This window comes from Amphiprion ocellaris, chromosome 14 (assembly GCF_022539595.1).
Source record: "Amphiprion ocellaris isolate individual 3 ecotype Okinawa chromosome 14, ASM2253959v1, whole genome shotgun sequence".
NCBI lineage: Eukaryota > Metazoa > Chordata > Actinopteri > Pomacentridae > Amphiprion > Amphiprion ocellaris.
In genome coordinates, this window is record NC_072779.1 from 13,961,347 (window position 1) to 13,978,259 (window position 16,913).

At 42.4% G+C, this 16,913-nt stretch overlaps 1 protein-coding gene across 5 annotated transcripts in view; it reads left to right on the top strand.

The window, feature by feature from the left end:
- The window catches only part of LOC111587179 (disks large homolog 4), a 71,252-nt gene extending 60,499 nt beyond the window's left edge, over positions 1-10,753 (top strand). For all 5 annotated transcript variants that reach the window (XM_023297031.3, XM_023297030.3, XM_023297028.3 and 2 more), the window contains 9 exons: positions 4,193-4,369; positions 4,604-4,646; positions 4,737-4,767; positions 5,383-5,430; positions 5,556-5,657; positions 5,848-6,020; positions 6,326-6,438; positions 6,546-6,637; positions 7,272-10,753. In XM_023297031.3, the coding sequence (XP_023152799.1) occupies positions 4,193-4,369; positions 4,604-4,646; positions 4,737-4,767; positions 5,383-5,430; positions 5,556-5,657; positions 5,848-6,020; positions 6,326-6,438; positions 6,546-6,637; positions 7,272-7,378 (886 nt within the window). In that variant the 3' untranslated portion in view covers positions 7,379-10,753. The remainder of the gene's footprint in view (positions 1-4,192; positions 4,370-4,603; positions 4,647-4,736; positions 4,768-5,382; positions 5,431-5,555; positions 5,658-5,847; positions 6,021-6,325; positions 6,439-6,545; positions 6,638-7,271) is intronic.
- The last annotated feature ends 6,160 nt before the right edge of the window (positions 10,754-16,913 follow it).

A 16,913-nucleotide genomic window follows, 5' to 3' on the forward strand; every position in this document is an offset into this window, starting at 1 on the left:
CTGTGTTGGTTCCCTTTATGCTGCTAAAACTCCTCTGACCCAGTGGGGCATGAACACAGGACCTCTGGGGGATGTCCTATGGCACTGGGATGGTGGCAGTGAATTCTGTGGGTCCTGTGGGTTGCAGGGTGGAACTTATCTAGATCAGGCTTATCCTGGCACATCCCATAGATGCTTAGTAAGATTTGGATCTAGGGAGTGTGGAACCTGGATCAACAGCTTAGCTCTGCTGTGTTCCCCGAGCCACTCCTGTGCAGTTTTTGCAGTGTGTCAGGGTGTTTTGCCCTGCTGAAGGTGGCAACTGGCATGAAGGACTGCTATTGCCATGGGGGGCGGGGGGTTGGGGGGGGTTGGGGGGGGGGGGGGGGTGCGCTTGACCTGCAATGTTTAGGTGGGTGGTACATGTCAAACATCCACATGAATGTCAGGACTCAAGGTTTCCCAGATGATCGATGTTATTCACTTCACCTGTCAGTGGTCATAATGTGGCTGATCGGTGTATATAAAACACAGATGAGGCCTTTAAGTCTGAAAAGTGAACACACACAGAAAGTACCTTGAATCTGCATTCTATCTAATAGCCAGCAAGGGGTGACTCATCTGGTTGCAAAAAGAAGTCTGCATGTATAGAAAGTCTACAACAAGAGTGCCTTTTTTCTCCTTTGATTAAAGACCTCAGTAAACATTTTCTTAATAAGTTTATGGTTTCAATCACTACTTTGAGACATTTTTGAATACAGCATGATGTCTGTTTTGTAAATTGTGATCCCATTTTGAGAAAAATAGACAGTAAAGCTAGGTGTTTTTAAGACAGGGCTACCTTGTGATTGACAAGTGGCTGCTGTATGAATGTGCAGTGTCCTCAAGTTCTCAGTAAGATCCACTCCTCACCTGTTGTGTCCAGTTTCAAATGGGCTAAATTCAAAAATCAAGGCTTCAAAACGCCCGTCTACAAGTCAATGGGTCACGTCACAGTCACTACACCCATTTTTTATACACAGCCTATGATCTACCCCAGCATTAACCTCAACATTGCTGCTGTCCTCACTTCTGATGACAGTGAGGCTAGCTAGCTAATCTACTGCTGAGCTAACATACTAGCTGCTATCATTCAGGGTCCAGAAGCTGTTCATGCTTCAGTGTTTCAATTGACAAAGTAGGCTGACATCTGGTGGCTGGAAACAATATTGCAGAAATGCTAAATGAAGATAAAATCTTCAGCAGAACTTCAAGAACAGGACCACACCTCAATCCCTCCCCTTCCTGCTGTATGTCTATACACACTACTCCCATTTGGAGCAGCACAGCCGTCACTTAGTCATGTTGCCAGTCTGAAAGTATTTTAAAACTCTGACTTACCACGGACCGCTCATCCATCCGCCCTCCCATGAAGAAACGTCCAATGCGGCTCCAGATCTCCTCCATCAGCCTAATCCACAGGCGAGAAGATCAGTGTCGCTCCAGAAACGCTGGTAACTGCATCACACAGTCCTCAGCGGTCCTCGCCGGGAAGGTACAACCTTGGTGACACTTCTCATGGGAGGCCAAAACGTAATTACTCCCTCCTTAACTTCCACTCATTCCAGTGATGATGTCCGAAGCAGGCGAACCTCCAGAGACGTCGCTTCTCGCCGCATCCAGAAGCGATCGTCCCGACGGATCTTCTGGTGATGTCACTGCACATGACATCTACGGACCGTCGTAGATCTTCAGAGGCCAGAAAGAGAAAGACTTTACCTGCCACCGCGCTGATAGCGAAGTTTAACTATTTCAACTCCTGACAAACTCCTGGAGTTTGGATCACGTGACAAACCACAACAATCCTCCCGCCAGCAGACGCCACCACGCGACCTGTAGCCCCGCCCAGTTTGGAAAAGTGCAGTGTTGATATCTGAAGCAGGTACACCTCCGGAGAAGATGAGTCATTCTCTCTGTGCACCCAGAAACACTCATCTCACTCCCACATTCCTGACAGTTCTCCTGAGTTGTCCCTCTACATGAAACCCCTGACCAGATTGTCATTGGTCCTCAGACAGCTTTAAGAGAAACTCTTCACCTGCCACCCAGCTGACAGCAAAGTTAAACTATTTACATTTCAAACTTTCAGAGCTTTCAACACAAGATAAACCACAGCAATCGCCATGGCTATGCACCTGAGCATGATGTTACCACGTTCTCCATAGCTCTGCCCGGGTTGTCTGGTGTTCTTCATCTCCACCATTCCCTATCCACCAGTGGATATGGGACACCAACTCAGATTTTCTTCTTTGAACTTTCCCAACATTTCCCTTCCTTGCCTGGCCCTGCGCTGCCAGCTTCTCTCTCCTTCCTATCTGCTTCCCAGCAACCTATCTTCTTTCCCTCGCTATCAGCACCACGTTGCCAGTTTAACTCTCCCCATCCTCCATTCCCAGCAACCCCTCACTCTCACTGTTGGCACTGGGTTGCCAGTTCTTCTCTCCATCATCCATTACCAGCAACCTTTTGCTCTTTCTCTCATTATCAGCATTGGATTGCCGTCTCATCTCTCCCCATCCTCCCTTCCCAGCAACCTCTCTTCTTTCACCACCAGCACCGAGCTACCAGGTTACAGTACAGGAATTTGACAACAACCTGACTCTAGTTCTTAACATGGCCATCTATCCTGGAGATACAGGCATCAATATTCTTACATTCAGCTTGCCTCTGGTGCTGCAGCTTGCCTCCAACAATTCAATTAAGACACCTGCTTTCGATGTCGCTTCAAGGAGTCGTACTATTGCACTTTTTCAGCAAATGTGGTTAATCGAGTCACACAGTCACCACATGTACTGGTCAGAATTCAAAGCAGATCTTCCTTCTTTAATCATCTTCACTCTACAGCATCACTACCAGCTGCTATTCCCAAGGCTATTGCCACAAGGCATCGACATGAATGAAAACGGGTGCTTCAGTTACAAGAACAAACCATCTGCAACAGTGTTAACCCTGGCTGGCTACCCAGTTACACCAGTTTCTTACACCATTATACCCCCCATCAAACTTCTGTTTAAATTTCTGGCACAAAATGCCAGTGGCACATCCTTCCATTAGCCACATTTACAAGTCGCACAGAAGGTATCCGAATCAGATGTCTGAACCACTTTAACTTTCTCCAGTGGTCCAGTACAACACCCATATGACTGCTGATGCTGCACCAAACCGCCTGTCCGTTTCGTGCTCCGTTCTTTGATCACTCGTGAACAAGATCTCAAACAGCAGAAGTTGCTCCTTCTTCTGGTTTTGGGGATTTTTTGGTCAACCCAAATTGAAATTACTCTCCTGCAGTCATGCCTTTCGTGTGGTGCCCCACATGGCAGTCAGTCACCAACCAGTTCATCCTCCATGCCGAACACATCCTGAGCTATAGAAACAATATCGCTGACTCCCTGCCCTCCCTCCATAAAAGACTCCTCCCGTCTTTGATGTCATGCAATGTAGCTACATTATACAACTCCATCTCATATTGCTCACCTCTATCCGGGTCTCAAAATACCCATGATACTTTTGAAAGTTGATAGTTTATTAATTATAGTAATGTTCCACTGACATCTGTCCTCCTTACCCAGTGCATCAACATGTTCTGATATTAGCATATCAGCATAGCTTCCATCCGAGGTGTTCGGCACCACCTAATCAAGGCCATGGGTCCTCAGTGTATCATGTTCTCGTCTGCTTAAACCCTCAGGACCTACGCTATACCCACTCTTCATTTCATTCTTATGGGAGGCCTTTTGGGAGTCCACCAGCCCGGGAACCAGAACTGATCCATGACTAAGCCTTTCCCCACACTGCAACAGTTCAACTCAGTCATCACCAGCATAACACTCATTTGCATCCAATAAACACTCGAACTTCAAATTGATGGTGTGGTCCTTGCTTGTGAATGCAGTATACGTCTTTATGTTGCTTATGTATTTATTATAAATATGAAAGAAACCTCTTGTAGTTTACAGAAGTGTTTCTTTCATCTTTATGAACAACTTAAATGTGTTCTAAGGACTTGCTATGCATTTTGACAGTGTACTTGTTATTGACATTAAACGATATGGACATGTATCTTGAAATTATGTCTCTACTTAAGACTAAATGAAAGTGGACATTTTGGAATATTGGTTGCTAAGCTGAAATGTTTTTTTTTTTAATGATTGACTTGAGTTGTTTCATCTTTCAGGGCTCTGTTTGACTACGATAAGACTGCAGACTGTGGCTTCCTTAGTCAAGCACTGGGCTTCAAGTTTGGCGATGTGCTGCACGTGTTGGACTGCGGAGACGAGGAGTGGTGGCAGGCTCGAAAGGTCAGCCCACAGAATGAGGCTGAAGAGGTCGGCTTCATCCCCAGCAAGCACAGGTCAGACACAGTTTTCACAGTGAATGAGTATGGGAGGGACCGATCTATTATTGGGTTTCAGCATTTATTAAACTCCCCGTTCAAACATTACTACTCTGTGTGTGACTAAACCTAGTTAGCATGCCAAATGCAATTCATGGAAAAGCTTAGTAGGAGGTTACTCATGTTAGCTTGCCTGTTCTGTCTCTAAAATTGATTTTTTATTTTTTTTTGTCTTTCTTGTCAACTCTACAGGGTGGAAAGAAAAGAGTGGTCTCGTGTTAACACCAAAGAGAGGGTACGTTCAATCACTAGAGCTGTTTGAATGAGGCTAGTTCTTTTAAAGTGTCGCCCAAAGGGTAAATCTCTGCTCTCGTCTCTGTTACAGGACCATGGTCGAGACACCTTGAGCACTCAAGGTAATTAGTATGAAGCATAAATGTATATTGACACTACAGGCAACTATGTACCCATGTTACCGACTTAAGCTGATTACAGTTAATGCTATAATAATGAGGAAAAACAATGCAACAAAGGAACACAATTTGCAGACCCATGAGTACATGCTGTCAGTCTGTGCTATTTGCATACATTAAATGCATGTGTTTATATGTGAACTAGTCACTAGACACTCTCTGTACTGCTGTTTTCTGTCTCAGAAAAGTTCAATGCTTCCATTAAAGGTGCAATAGGTTCATAGGATAATTGCTAATACTTGAAGAGTCAGAGCAGTCTTTTCTTTATCTTTGCCCAACTATTTGGTATCGCTGTCATCTCCAAATGCCTCATGAGCACAAGCGGTCTTGTGTAATATTTTCAGCCAGACTGCCATCCAAAGCACACTTCATCTTCAACACAGTCACATCTTTACTGTTCTTATCAACAATGACATTTGATATATTTGCCACCCCTGAAAATAGATGAGATTCAATACATACTAATGCAAACACACCACATGCAGTCACAAACCTGAATGTCATTTTCAAATGGCAAAAAATGAACCTTGGTTGAATGCTTCTATGTTCTGTCACCAGGGAGAGATAAAACCTCACACAGTTATGAGACAGTTACTCAAGTGGAAGGTAAGGTCATAAAAGAGACTGTGTGAAATCCTCTATATAAGGCTTTTATATGACATTTCCTTTTTGTTTTGATTTCACTGTGAATGATCCCGCTCTCTTTCTTCTGTCTTTCTCTTCATGATAAGTACATTATGCGAGGCCCATCATCATTCTGGGTCCCGTGAAGGACAGGATAAATGATGACCTGTTGTCTGAGTTCCCTGATAAGTTTGGATCTTGTGTCCCACGTGAGTAATTATGCTGCCAGTCACAGAGACTGATCTGCTCTCTAGTTTTCATTCGATGTCACTGCTGCCACCTGCAGCAATTTTAGGCTGACGTCTGCACAGCGCATCCAGAGAAGTTTCATTTTGTTTGGAAATTTTAAACAGTGTGACTGTGTGCACCGTCTATAATGTTTTGTTCTTCATTTTACAGACACCACGCGGCCCAAGAGGGAGTACGAGGTGGATGGGCGGGACTATCACTTTGTGTCGTCACGGGAACAGATGGAGAAGGACATCCAGAGCCATCGGTTCATCGAGGCTGGACAGTACAACAGTCACCTGTACGGCACCAGTGTCCAGAGTGTCAGAGAGGTGGCTGAACAGGTGCGCCACATATTAAATTGAAAATTATGGCAATGATAAAATTTTATAAAAAGCAATTAGCACTTTCACATCCATTGTTAAACCACTAACTGAAATCACTATCTTTATTGGTACAACTTTATCAGATCAGGCACAATGATTAATATTTAAGTATAATGAATTCATTAGTGATCAGAAATAGCTTTCAAGTGTTGGAAATGTTTTATAAGAGTAATGCTTGTGAATTTAACTGGCAGTTTTACTAAGATAACAGTTTGTGTTGAATTGTCCACACTGTTTCTGTCTTTGCCTGTGTACTTGAGCAGCAGGGGAAACACTGCATTCTGGATGTCTCTGCCAACGCTGTGCGTCGACTACAAGCAGCTCAGCTTCATCCTATTGCCATCTTTGTCCGGCCCAAGTCACTGGAGAATGTCCTGTATGTACTCAAAAGGCCTCTTTTTAAATGCTTGCTGATTAGATAATGAATATGTTTTACATCACTAAAACAAGTGTGACAATGAAAATTTTGTGTGATGTTGACAGAGAAATCAATACTCGCCTGACCGAGGAACAGGCCAGGAAAGGAATGGACCGAGCCCTCAAACTAGAGCAAGACTTTCTAGAGTGTTTCTCGGGTAAGAGTGCCCAGAAACTATATGTAGACACATAGAGGCTGGGATGTCTAAACACTGAAATTGCATAATGTCTGCACATACTCTAAGCTTACTAGTGGGATTTGGTATGAACTTATGGCAGCACCATATGAGCTTATGCATCTGTGTTTGCACTCCACTGTAGGCTTACTCCTAATCTATTTGAAAAGGACTACAAATCCTAAAAACCCTCCATTTTATCGTTAGAAACAACAGGTTGTACATATTTCTGTTCATTGCTTGTTCACACATTCCTTTTGATAACGTGCATTTTGAACTTTAGATTTTTTTAAATTTTTTTTTTACTGTTTAATGGCACAGTGATGAACTTCACATTTCCATTTTTCCTGGCATAACTGAATAAATTAAACGAGGAAAAAGAATGCATTTGTGTGAAGACTGTGCATTTTAACATTTAAGAGATGCATTTAGGTCAAATCTCAGCAGTCGACCGAATATAAATGTTAAATCTGGTGCTGTCTACAATTTCTAACAAATCCCAAACAGCGCTGGTGTGTGACATTTTATCAATCACTGAAAAAATGTGTGACATTTTTTTCCTCCTTTTCTTTGTTGTTTTCTCTTCTCCTCTCACACATGCTGTGCCATGCGGCAGCTGTCGTCGAAGGGGACAGCTTTGAAGAGGTCTATCACAAAGTAAAGACAGTGATCGAGGAGCAATCAGGGCCTTACATCTGGATTCCCACCCGGGAGAGGCTGTGATGCTGCACCCGCTCAACCACCCCTTCCCTCACAACCACCAACCGACACCACCCTTCACCCTCACAGCCAAACCAGCCTCGCCTGCCTGTCTGTCCTCCAGCAAAGTCAGTGCTTAGGCAATCACTGAGAATGACACAGAGAGACAAATGCATACTAAGACAAACACAGAGACAGAGACAAACACAGGAAGTGACACAGCGAGGCAGAGAACGATACCAAAAAGAGACTCTGAGACAGATGTGAACACAGCGATGTGTCAGTAAACCGAAAGAGACGGAGAGAAAAAGACTTAATCAGTATTCCACTTTAACGAAGCAGGACTGAATATTGAGGCCCTGTTCACACTTTGCATTAAAATGCGTCTTGGATACAAGTGGACAGCTCTAAACACAGCTGTGACTGCACCCGAAACTGGAGAAGCAGATTTCCTAACTGCAGTTTAGTGATGCTAAATAACTTGTGTGTATGCACACGTGTTTCCTCTGTTTAGATGCAGTTGCAGTTTCCCAATCACAAGTGATTACTTGCGACAGATTTCAGATGCATTTTGATGCCAGGTGTGAACTGCAGTCCACACCATCTGGATCTTAACACAGTCTAGATATATCTGGATGCAAGACATTAGGTGTGAGCAGGGCTTGAAAGAGAGTAGAGGGTGACCCAGCAGGGATGGACCGCGAGGTAGTAAAATCGCCTCACCCTCCTCATCCATCTCAAGTCTCATGCCCCCACTGAACACCTCCACACACCAATGTCTGAGATGGAGGTGCCCAAAAAGACACTGGCCCCTCTTTTTATATCACCCTCTGGCTTTCTGTCCTCCTCCTCCTGTCAGCTCTGCTTTGTTTCAGGACAGGAATGGGGGAAGACTGAGAACAGGGGCCCAAATCCTGCTGAGTCCCTCTTGACCAGGAGTCTTTACTCAGCAAACACCTCCCCCTTTTTGTGAATCCCTTCTTGGTTCTGGGTGTGAACACAGAATAACACCTCAGTGACCAAGACTGGCATTTGTTCAGTCACATATGTTGAATATTGCGAGGCATTAGTTCAAATAATTATAATGATAAAAACTCATATGCTGAATTTGTGCATGCATCCTCAAAGACAATGGAGACGGGAGATGAAAACAATGGAAAAATCTGACAAAAAAAAGACAAAATATTCAAAAGAAAGGCGAATAAGTAAGGTGTGTTCTCCTTCTCCACCTCCTTATTGTGGAGGAGTTTTTTAGCATGTCTCATGAAGGAAGAAGAGAGACATGGTCATGTGATGTGGTCATGAGAGGCCAGTCCTGAGCGCTCTAGATGCTCTGACATACAGTTTAGTCTCTACTCTCTTATGCACACACACTCACGCACCCACACACAAACACACATACACTCTCACACCCATCCAGTGACACACACATGTAGAGTCATAACCTCAGCTGTAACCTAGCACACCCCTCCACAGTGGGGGGGGGGGGGGGGACTGGCTGTTCTGACCTGCTAGTCAGAATCCAGGATGAATGTTATCTCTCTAGGCACAAACAGCAGAGCTCTTATAGCTTCATCGCACCACAAGCTACTCACCGGTCACTCTTCCAAAAGATCCCCTCAGCCGCAGACGTACACACTGTTTCCAGTGCCCGCAGTAAAAGCCATGGCGTGTGCGTATGTGTCTGTGTGTGTGCAAGTGCGTACGTGTCCCTGATCGTGCACAGTCGTGCACATTCATGTGTGGAAACTCCTCTGTGTGGGAGGAACACGTCTTCTTTTATGCTCTCTCGTCCACTTTTCTCTGCTTCTTTCTCCCTCTTGTGTCCACACAAATTAAAGCTAAGTCATGTTTAACAAATAAATGGCCTATATATATAAATATATATAAATATATATATATATCTTTTTTATGACAATTTCTAACGGGACTAAGTCTGTAAAAATCAACATTTCCAAACAATATTCCATTGGTTTCTTTGGGTAATATTGCAGTTTGGTTGTTGAATTTACTCACATTCCCATTTTATTGTTGTAAAACGCAGCGAAAAGCTACACAGAAATAACTGAACCATTCAAATCGATGTAACGCAGACCTCACAATAGAGCTTTGAACTGACATATTTGACATGTTGTTGTATACGTTGAAAACAAACTGAAACACATGTACAATGCAGCTGTGTGTGTCTGCGTGACTGTGTGCGTGTGCATACGTGTGTTTGCTGCTTGTGTGTGCGAGTGGCAAGAAAGTGTGTGTTATGTATAGAATATAAATGATACTATATGAGAATATCTATCCTTTATAACATCTACTGGTGGTTATAATGTGTAATACATATATGGGTGGTGTGCGTATGCGTGTGTGTGCCAGAGTGAGAGAGTGAGACACACACATGAAGATGTAGTGCAATACTGCTATGATGTTATGCAATGAAGATGGGTTTATGTGTCTAAGATTAAAAACGGTATTTATAAAGTTTGCACTGACAGCATTATATGCTACAGGTATCAGGAGGACAAAGATGGTGAGTGAAAGCAGTAGGACTCAAGGTCAGCGTTTTAAAAGCATGTGTTTGTATTTACTTATGATTTGTTCTGAATTACAAGAGTGAAGGTGGAAATATTGATGGAAGTGATCATTCATATTTATTGTTTGTTTGATTTTGCTCACTTGCTTCTCTCAGCTCAAAGTGGAACAGCTGAGGCTTGTGAATGACGAAGTATCAGTTTCAAATTTTTGTTCACGGTTTATTATTTATTTGGAACTGTCACTAGTTCCATCTCAAGTCTGTATATTTTTGTAATTTTTCTTCTTTTTTTTTTGGGTTTTCCACATTGAGAGAGTTCTTGGGTCTCGGCCAGAAGTGCTGTAAATATAATTGAGATGTTGGAGTGCTGTGTGGCTTTAGATTTAGCCGTTCACACTGCTGAATTGATGCAAGTAAAGAATCCATCAGAGCCACAGCCCAGTTTAACTGCTCAAACACAGAAACAACATCTGCACACTCCGGGTGGGCAACACACACATACACACACACACTCACTCAAAGATATCAGCACGTCCACACATGCATTTACATTTACACATCGAGAGAATCACAGAAATAACAACACATCCATGAATTGAATATTACGTTTTCAATTTCTTTATTTGAGAGTTCAATGTATTTCTTAATCTCTCTCTCTCAGCCATCCGTATCATAGTGTGATATTCCTTATAAAGTATATGAATTTTTACAGAAAAGACTGAATTACAAAGTTACAACAAAGTCAACTGATGCAGAAAAATATATTTAACAATGACAATATCAAGCAAAATAAAATGTTCCAGTTCAGTGAAGCGCTTGTTGTAAATTAGCTATAAAATAATAAAAATTAATTTAAAAATGCTTTCTGAAAATGGACTCAGCGGCCTCCTTTTTCTTTTTTTAAGTGTTGTCTTTATTGTGCGTATGACTGGTTTAATCCCTCACAGCTCCACAGGTGAAGACAGCAGGAGGAGCAGCGGTACGACCAGAGGAGGGCACTCATTCTCCATTCTCAGCTGCTTATACAAGCTCCTCTCAGCTGCATTTGCACAGACTTGCTCCTATTTTCTGGTCGCCTCCCCCCTCCTCTCTCTCATCAGGGGAACCATTTTCTCTTTAGAAAAGCACACAATCATGAGGATCCTTCTCGTCTGATCGCATGCTATGCCATAGTGTGTGCATGGGTTGTGTGCGTGTGTGTGCGTGTGTGTGTGTGTGTGTGTGTGAGCAGGAGCACACATTCATCCTATATCCCTGTAATCGTTTATGGCTCGTTGCATATTTGTATCATCTGCACAGTCTTTTTTCAGAGGCACAATCTGTCACACAAAAGCAAACAAACGGTTAATCCAACCACAAAAACATAAGCTTGGAATTTTTAGTTTATTGCTCAGACACCCACATGTATTTTGCCCGTGTTTTCAGATGCTGTTGAATTATGGTTTTCTCATGTCCGCGTCATATATGAAGAAAGGATCATGTCTGCTTGGTTGGCAAACATAAACACGCCACGTTTAACTGCCGTCTGTTTCTGAATTTACTTCCTATTTATGCAGACACAAATTACACATTGCTCCTTGAAATTTGTATATTTACACTAAAAAGGCCACTAAAAAAAAAACACCCAACAAGCTGTTAACTCATTAAACCTCGCTGACCTACCAGTGTGACATTCATCACAAACCTACGCTGTGCAGCCAAGCAACCCTTGTGTTTGTTTGCGCTCGTGTAAATTGCAGTTTTACTTAAGTTATCAAATATGTCAGCTGGATTTGAAAGAAATGTATGAGAAGCATAAAAAGCATTGAGTCTTTGGTGTAAATTTTCACCCTGTCGACATCACAGAGCCTATTTTCCTCCCTGTAATGGAGGGAACAGGAAAGATGTACATTAAGAGGTTTGAATTATGGAGTTTTTCACTCCTAAAAGTCAGAACATCATTCATCTATGTGACCACAGTCTGATCCCTGCTGTATTAAATCAGTTGAAAGTGACATACAGAGTCCAATGGAGCGAGCAGAGAGCATCCGTCAAAGGATCTTAACCTGCAAACTGTTAAGGCCTTATAGCCATGAGGTTACTCCCATCCACGTGATGCTGTTATCCTCCTGTCAGCCATTATGTCTTGTCCATGTACCATGTGAACCAACTACGCACAAGCTGGTGCAAGAATCCACAGTTGGACTCTAGAGGAAGACAGATGCGTGACAAATGGATTAGTGAAAAATTTGCCAAAGTAATATGGTTACTTCACAATTAGATGCTTCCTCCTAATTAGGAAACTGACTCACTGAATAAACTCGCTCTTTAATCAGTGAAGTGATTCATGTTTTGAAAAACCCTGTATTCCACAGATGTACAAATGCTCCACTGCATGAATCCTGTCCTACTGCCAAGGAGGACAGTCATTTTAAAGTAAGGGGGAATTAAAAATGAATGCTTCCAAATGGAATAATTAAATCATGCTAGTGATTAAAATCAAATTTCACTCCAAATATGGAGATGGGAGGAAGCTGGAGAAGTGAAATAAATTGTCAAACTGTTCGATCTTACAACTCTTGGTGGGATTAAATTAATAGTCATTATGTGTTGCAGGCAGTCCTGTATCACCAGCAATTATTTGCAGCCTTTTTCTCAATAGGTTGATTCAGGAGTGATGCCTCTTTTTGCCTGCTGCTGGGGTCCAAAGCTGCAGAGACGAGGCTGGATTTGGACGAAAGAACAGCTGACGTGTGTCATGTCATGTGAGTGCTGGAAAAAAAACTCAAGCAGGAATGATTTCAAAGCACTTGAAGCAGCCTAAAACTTCTGGACGGAGAAGACCAGTGAAGCATTTCAGTACAGCACACGCTGTGACACAGCTCAAAGTCAATATTATCAGCAGACCTGAAGGCACAGCAGCTCAGGTATTCCTTGAACTTTTACCTTCAGTGGTCTTCTGAAAATATGCCCTCTGCAAAACTGATTACTTTTAGTAAATAGGTCAGCATATTTAAAGAATATATATTTATATTTCATTGCAATTACAAAAACAAATTCCCAACGCCTTTCCATTGCATGAGCTGTCAGATGGGTGTGTTACTCTGCACAGATTTAATTCTTTGGTTAAGGTAATCTCCTTTCATAGGGATGATTATACAGCAGACACATTTCTATCAAGGACTTTCAAGAAACTTCAGCGGCTATTGTTAGTCATACACTTACTTCACTCAGACAACCAAACACACTGGCTATAAACAGAAGACTGTCAGCATCATTTGTTACCTTAATTACAACATGACAGCTACAGCCTGAAGCAGAGGATCAAACACACGTCCTTTCCACGCTCATCTTTTATTATTCATTCCAGCCTGCTGTGTCTTCTTCTCACCGACGCTTTGTCCTCTTGTTATACTTCTTCCACCCGTCAGGTCCCACCTGATACCCAGCTAACTGTTAGTGTAGAGCAACTTTGGCTCAATTGTTCAGATTCTCTCCATTCTGTTGTACCTTGTGCTGTATTCATATATCTGGATGATGTCACTGCGGCGGCTTCACTGTTCTTTATCCGTGTATCAGACGGACTGCATGAAGATCAGATGATTCATCTTCAGACTGGTGCTCAGCAGGGTGTGGTGCAGGATTTTACCGTTAAGATGCCGCTTTATGGTGGTGTGAAAACAGCAGCCGTCTTAAATTCATAGGCCAAGATAATACCTGCTCCTGTGGCTAAATCTAATAGGATCCTCTGCTTTTGTGCGACTCTCAAGGGATTATTAAAACACCACGTTGGAGACAACATGTTTTGTGAGAATGAAATGAAATGGATTGTGCTTCACTTCTGCAGGGGAAAAAACACCTTCCATGCCACTAGATAAAACAGGGCTTCAAAGAAACATTACCTTATTCTTATGATTAAGTATAATATTTACATTATTTAAAAAAAATGACAAAGATTTTGCACAGTGAGGTTTTACCAACTGAGTGAATGACAGCGATTTTAAAATACAGCCTTCTGGTGTCACTTTATAAGCTGCATCTGCAAAAACAGAGCTTAACCCGCGAAAGGCTTATAATGTCACCTGGGCCACATGCACACTTTCCTTTTGCAGCAGCAATGATAACATAGGATCCCAGAATTAGGATGATGGCCTGCGGGAATGTGCCAGCATTTGATATTTTTACACTTTCCGTGCCTACTGACATAATCCACAAAATACCAAACACACATTCAAGAATAGGTGCTGTTGGAAAAGAGGAGATAATGGAAACATATACTTTGGAGGACAGAGGAGAAGAGCTTGTGTTCTGTCTCTGCATAAATGGAACCGGCGAGAAGCAGAATTGAAAATGCCTATTTGGTGCTTTTGTAATGAGTCAAGATAGGAGCTCCTGCACTGCTCTGCCAGAGGAGCTTGGCAAAGAGAATGTTAATGTGCATTTTTGCCAGTTGTTCCTAGCGAGCAAATAGCGTCCTTCTTGGCTGTTTAGCTCATTACATACCTTGTGCCATTACGCCACTATGACTATATATTGTGCTAAGGTCATTACAGGTCCATAACTATTGATATATCCAAATGCACTGCTGCATCTAAGGAGCAATCTTCATATGCAACATGGACGAATCCTAATGGGACAGCTGGAGCCGAGCTGGAGGATGATGATGGGCCGCTGATTGCAGGGCGATTTGCATCCCATCACATCCCCATGTCAAAAAATCCTTGAGCAAAACACTGAACCGAAAACTTCAAATAATGTGTGTATGCAGGGGGAAGTCAAACATAAGAGGCCGGGTTGTATTTTCCATGAGGCTTAACTCAGGCACAGCGCTGCTTGGTCAAATGAGGAGGTAAATGTGCTGACATAATGTCCAGTAGTTTTTATGTAAAACCACAAATGTGAACCTCACGGTGGCCCTCAAGGAAAAGTGGAGAAAGGGGATCTCGAAAATTGGTAAGATTGACAATCTAGGAAGCTGGGAATGAATTTTCTGCTGTTCCATCTAGATAAGGGGATCAGGGGATCACCAAAGTCTCTGGGAATCTTAAGTGTGTGTTAAAAATCTTCCAAACTTGGGGCGACCTGATGGCTGAGTGATGGGCACAAGCACATAACATAACCAGGGACCATTTGCTGCATGTATTTCCTTGATTTCGGTGCTCTAAACTGTCCATTTTAAAGAAAATGCAAAACAAATCTTGAAGAAAATGTTTAGTTATTGTTTAGACGTGTCACAAAGAAAGTCTCAATCTGATAGTGGTGCAAAAGGAGGAGTCAAAAGGTCACCAGAGTCTGGATGTTTCGTCCTTCGGTGGTGATTTCCAGAGTCACTCATCCAATTTTCACTCTAGACTAAAGTAGCTGACAAACCAACAGTCTGACATTGCCATTCCTACAGCAGAACCGCTGTGGCTAAAATAAAGTCCCGTTGGTTTGCCAGAAAAATGTAGGCAAACCAAAATGATAACGTTGGTCACATTACAGTAGCAACAACAGTTATGGTTTTGATTAAACCCCTAAAAACTCATCTCTGTTTATCAAAGTTACATATTTAGATGTCTTTTGCATAAAAACAAACCTTTCAGGCCTTAAAATGGCTCAGATGTAACTCTACAATGTTGCTTCCTCTAAAATGTGCAGATATATGAAGTCTTTGCCTCTCTCCATCCACTTCTTCACAGCTTCCTAGAATTCGAGCACATCAGCTCACCTGCAACTCAAACACTGTAAAACTATCCTACTTTACAAAATGGTAAGTTGCAATATTGGAATGAATCAGCCACATGTGTTCAAATTGATTCTAAAGAGATATAATGATACAGAAAGCTACACTCTGCAAGCGGAGAAGTTTGGTTCCATGAGTTTGTTATTTAAGAAACCCTGCAAATCTGAATCCGTGTTCGGATCGGAAATGCTCAGCTATGGCACTGACTGCTGATTTTACTCACGATGTGTCTTCTACTGTATAGAAAACACCATATGGAGATGCTAACAAGCTATAAGATGTGATTTTCACCACAGGGCAGCTTTAAGGTGAGGTCAGGACTCTTGTCACTTGATTCCATGTAGTTGGTCCAAGTATTTGCTCCAACACAAACTCCTTCTGCTCCCTTTCCTTCTTCTTTGTCCTAAACCAGCCTCATCAATCTCTCCATGCTGTGCTTTCTTACAGGCTTTCAACGCTGTGTGACAATCAGTAAAACGGGGATGGGATTCAGGTGTCTGATAACACAGCCGCTGCAAAAATAAACAAAGTGTGCACAAACAGCTGACAGATAGCCTCAGTTTCCTGCCACCGGTAGGTCACTCGCATCCCAGAGCTCTTCTGTGTTACACTCAAGAGGTTCTGCAAATTGTAGATTTAGTGTGAAGAGGAAAAAGATGAATCTCCCAAGGACATTTCTTAGTCTCGCTTGTTTCACAATTATTTCTTGCTGAAGCTCCCAATGCAGCTTCCCAGTGCTGCAAGTGAGACTCTGATTAAAGATTATAAAGAAGAATTTCATACACCGCATACGGTAAATGTGACAGCTTTGGTGAGCCGAATACCCCGAGGCGTCATCTTTATGCATGTTGTTTTGACTTTCTAACCACTTATACAAAGCACTAGCATACAAACAGAGGAACAGAAAGGAAAATAGCAGGCAGGAGAGTGCAACAGGCGCTTTCATAGAGTCAGGACGAGACTATTTTTATTGATTTCACTTATTATAGTCTGTGGCAGCGCTAAACTGCAGTGCAATCGAGCACAAAGATGCGATAAGAAAAGGAAGCAAAGCAAAAATCAAACCCCAACTGTGCTTCTTGTATCATTTCATCTTGGTTTTTGTGTGACAACTTTCTCAGCAGAGAAACAGATACCGATGTGGAGTAAACGAGTGTTATAATGAGACTATTCTCCTCACAGTCTGATGTTTGTACCTTTTCAGATTCTGAGATTTGTCTAATACTGGGATGGGTCAGATTTTGGGAGATACAGCATCAACCGTGTACTGGCCTGCAGTCATGTCAGTATGTTCTATTATTGAATGAATGGAAATGCAACTGCTTGAC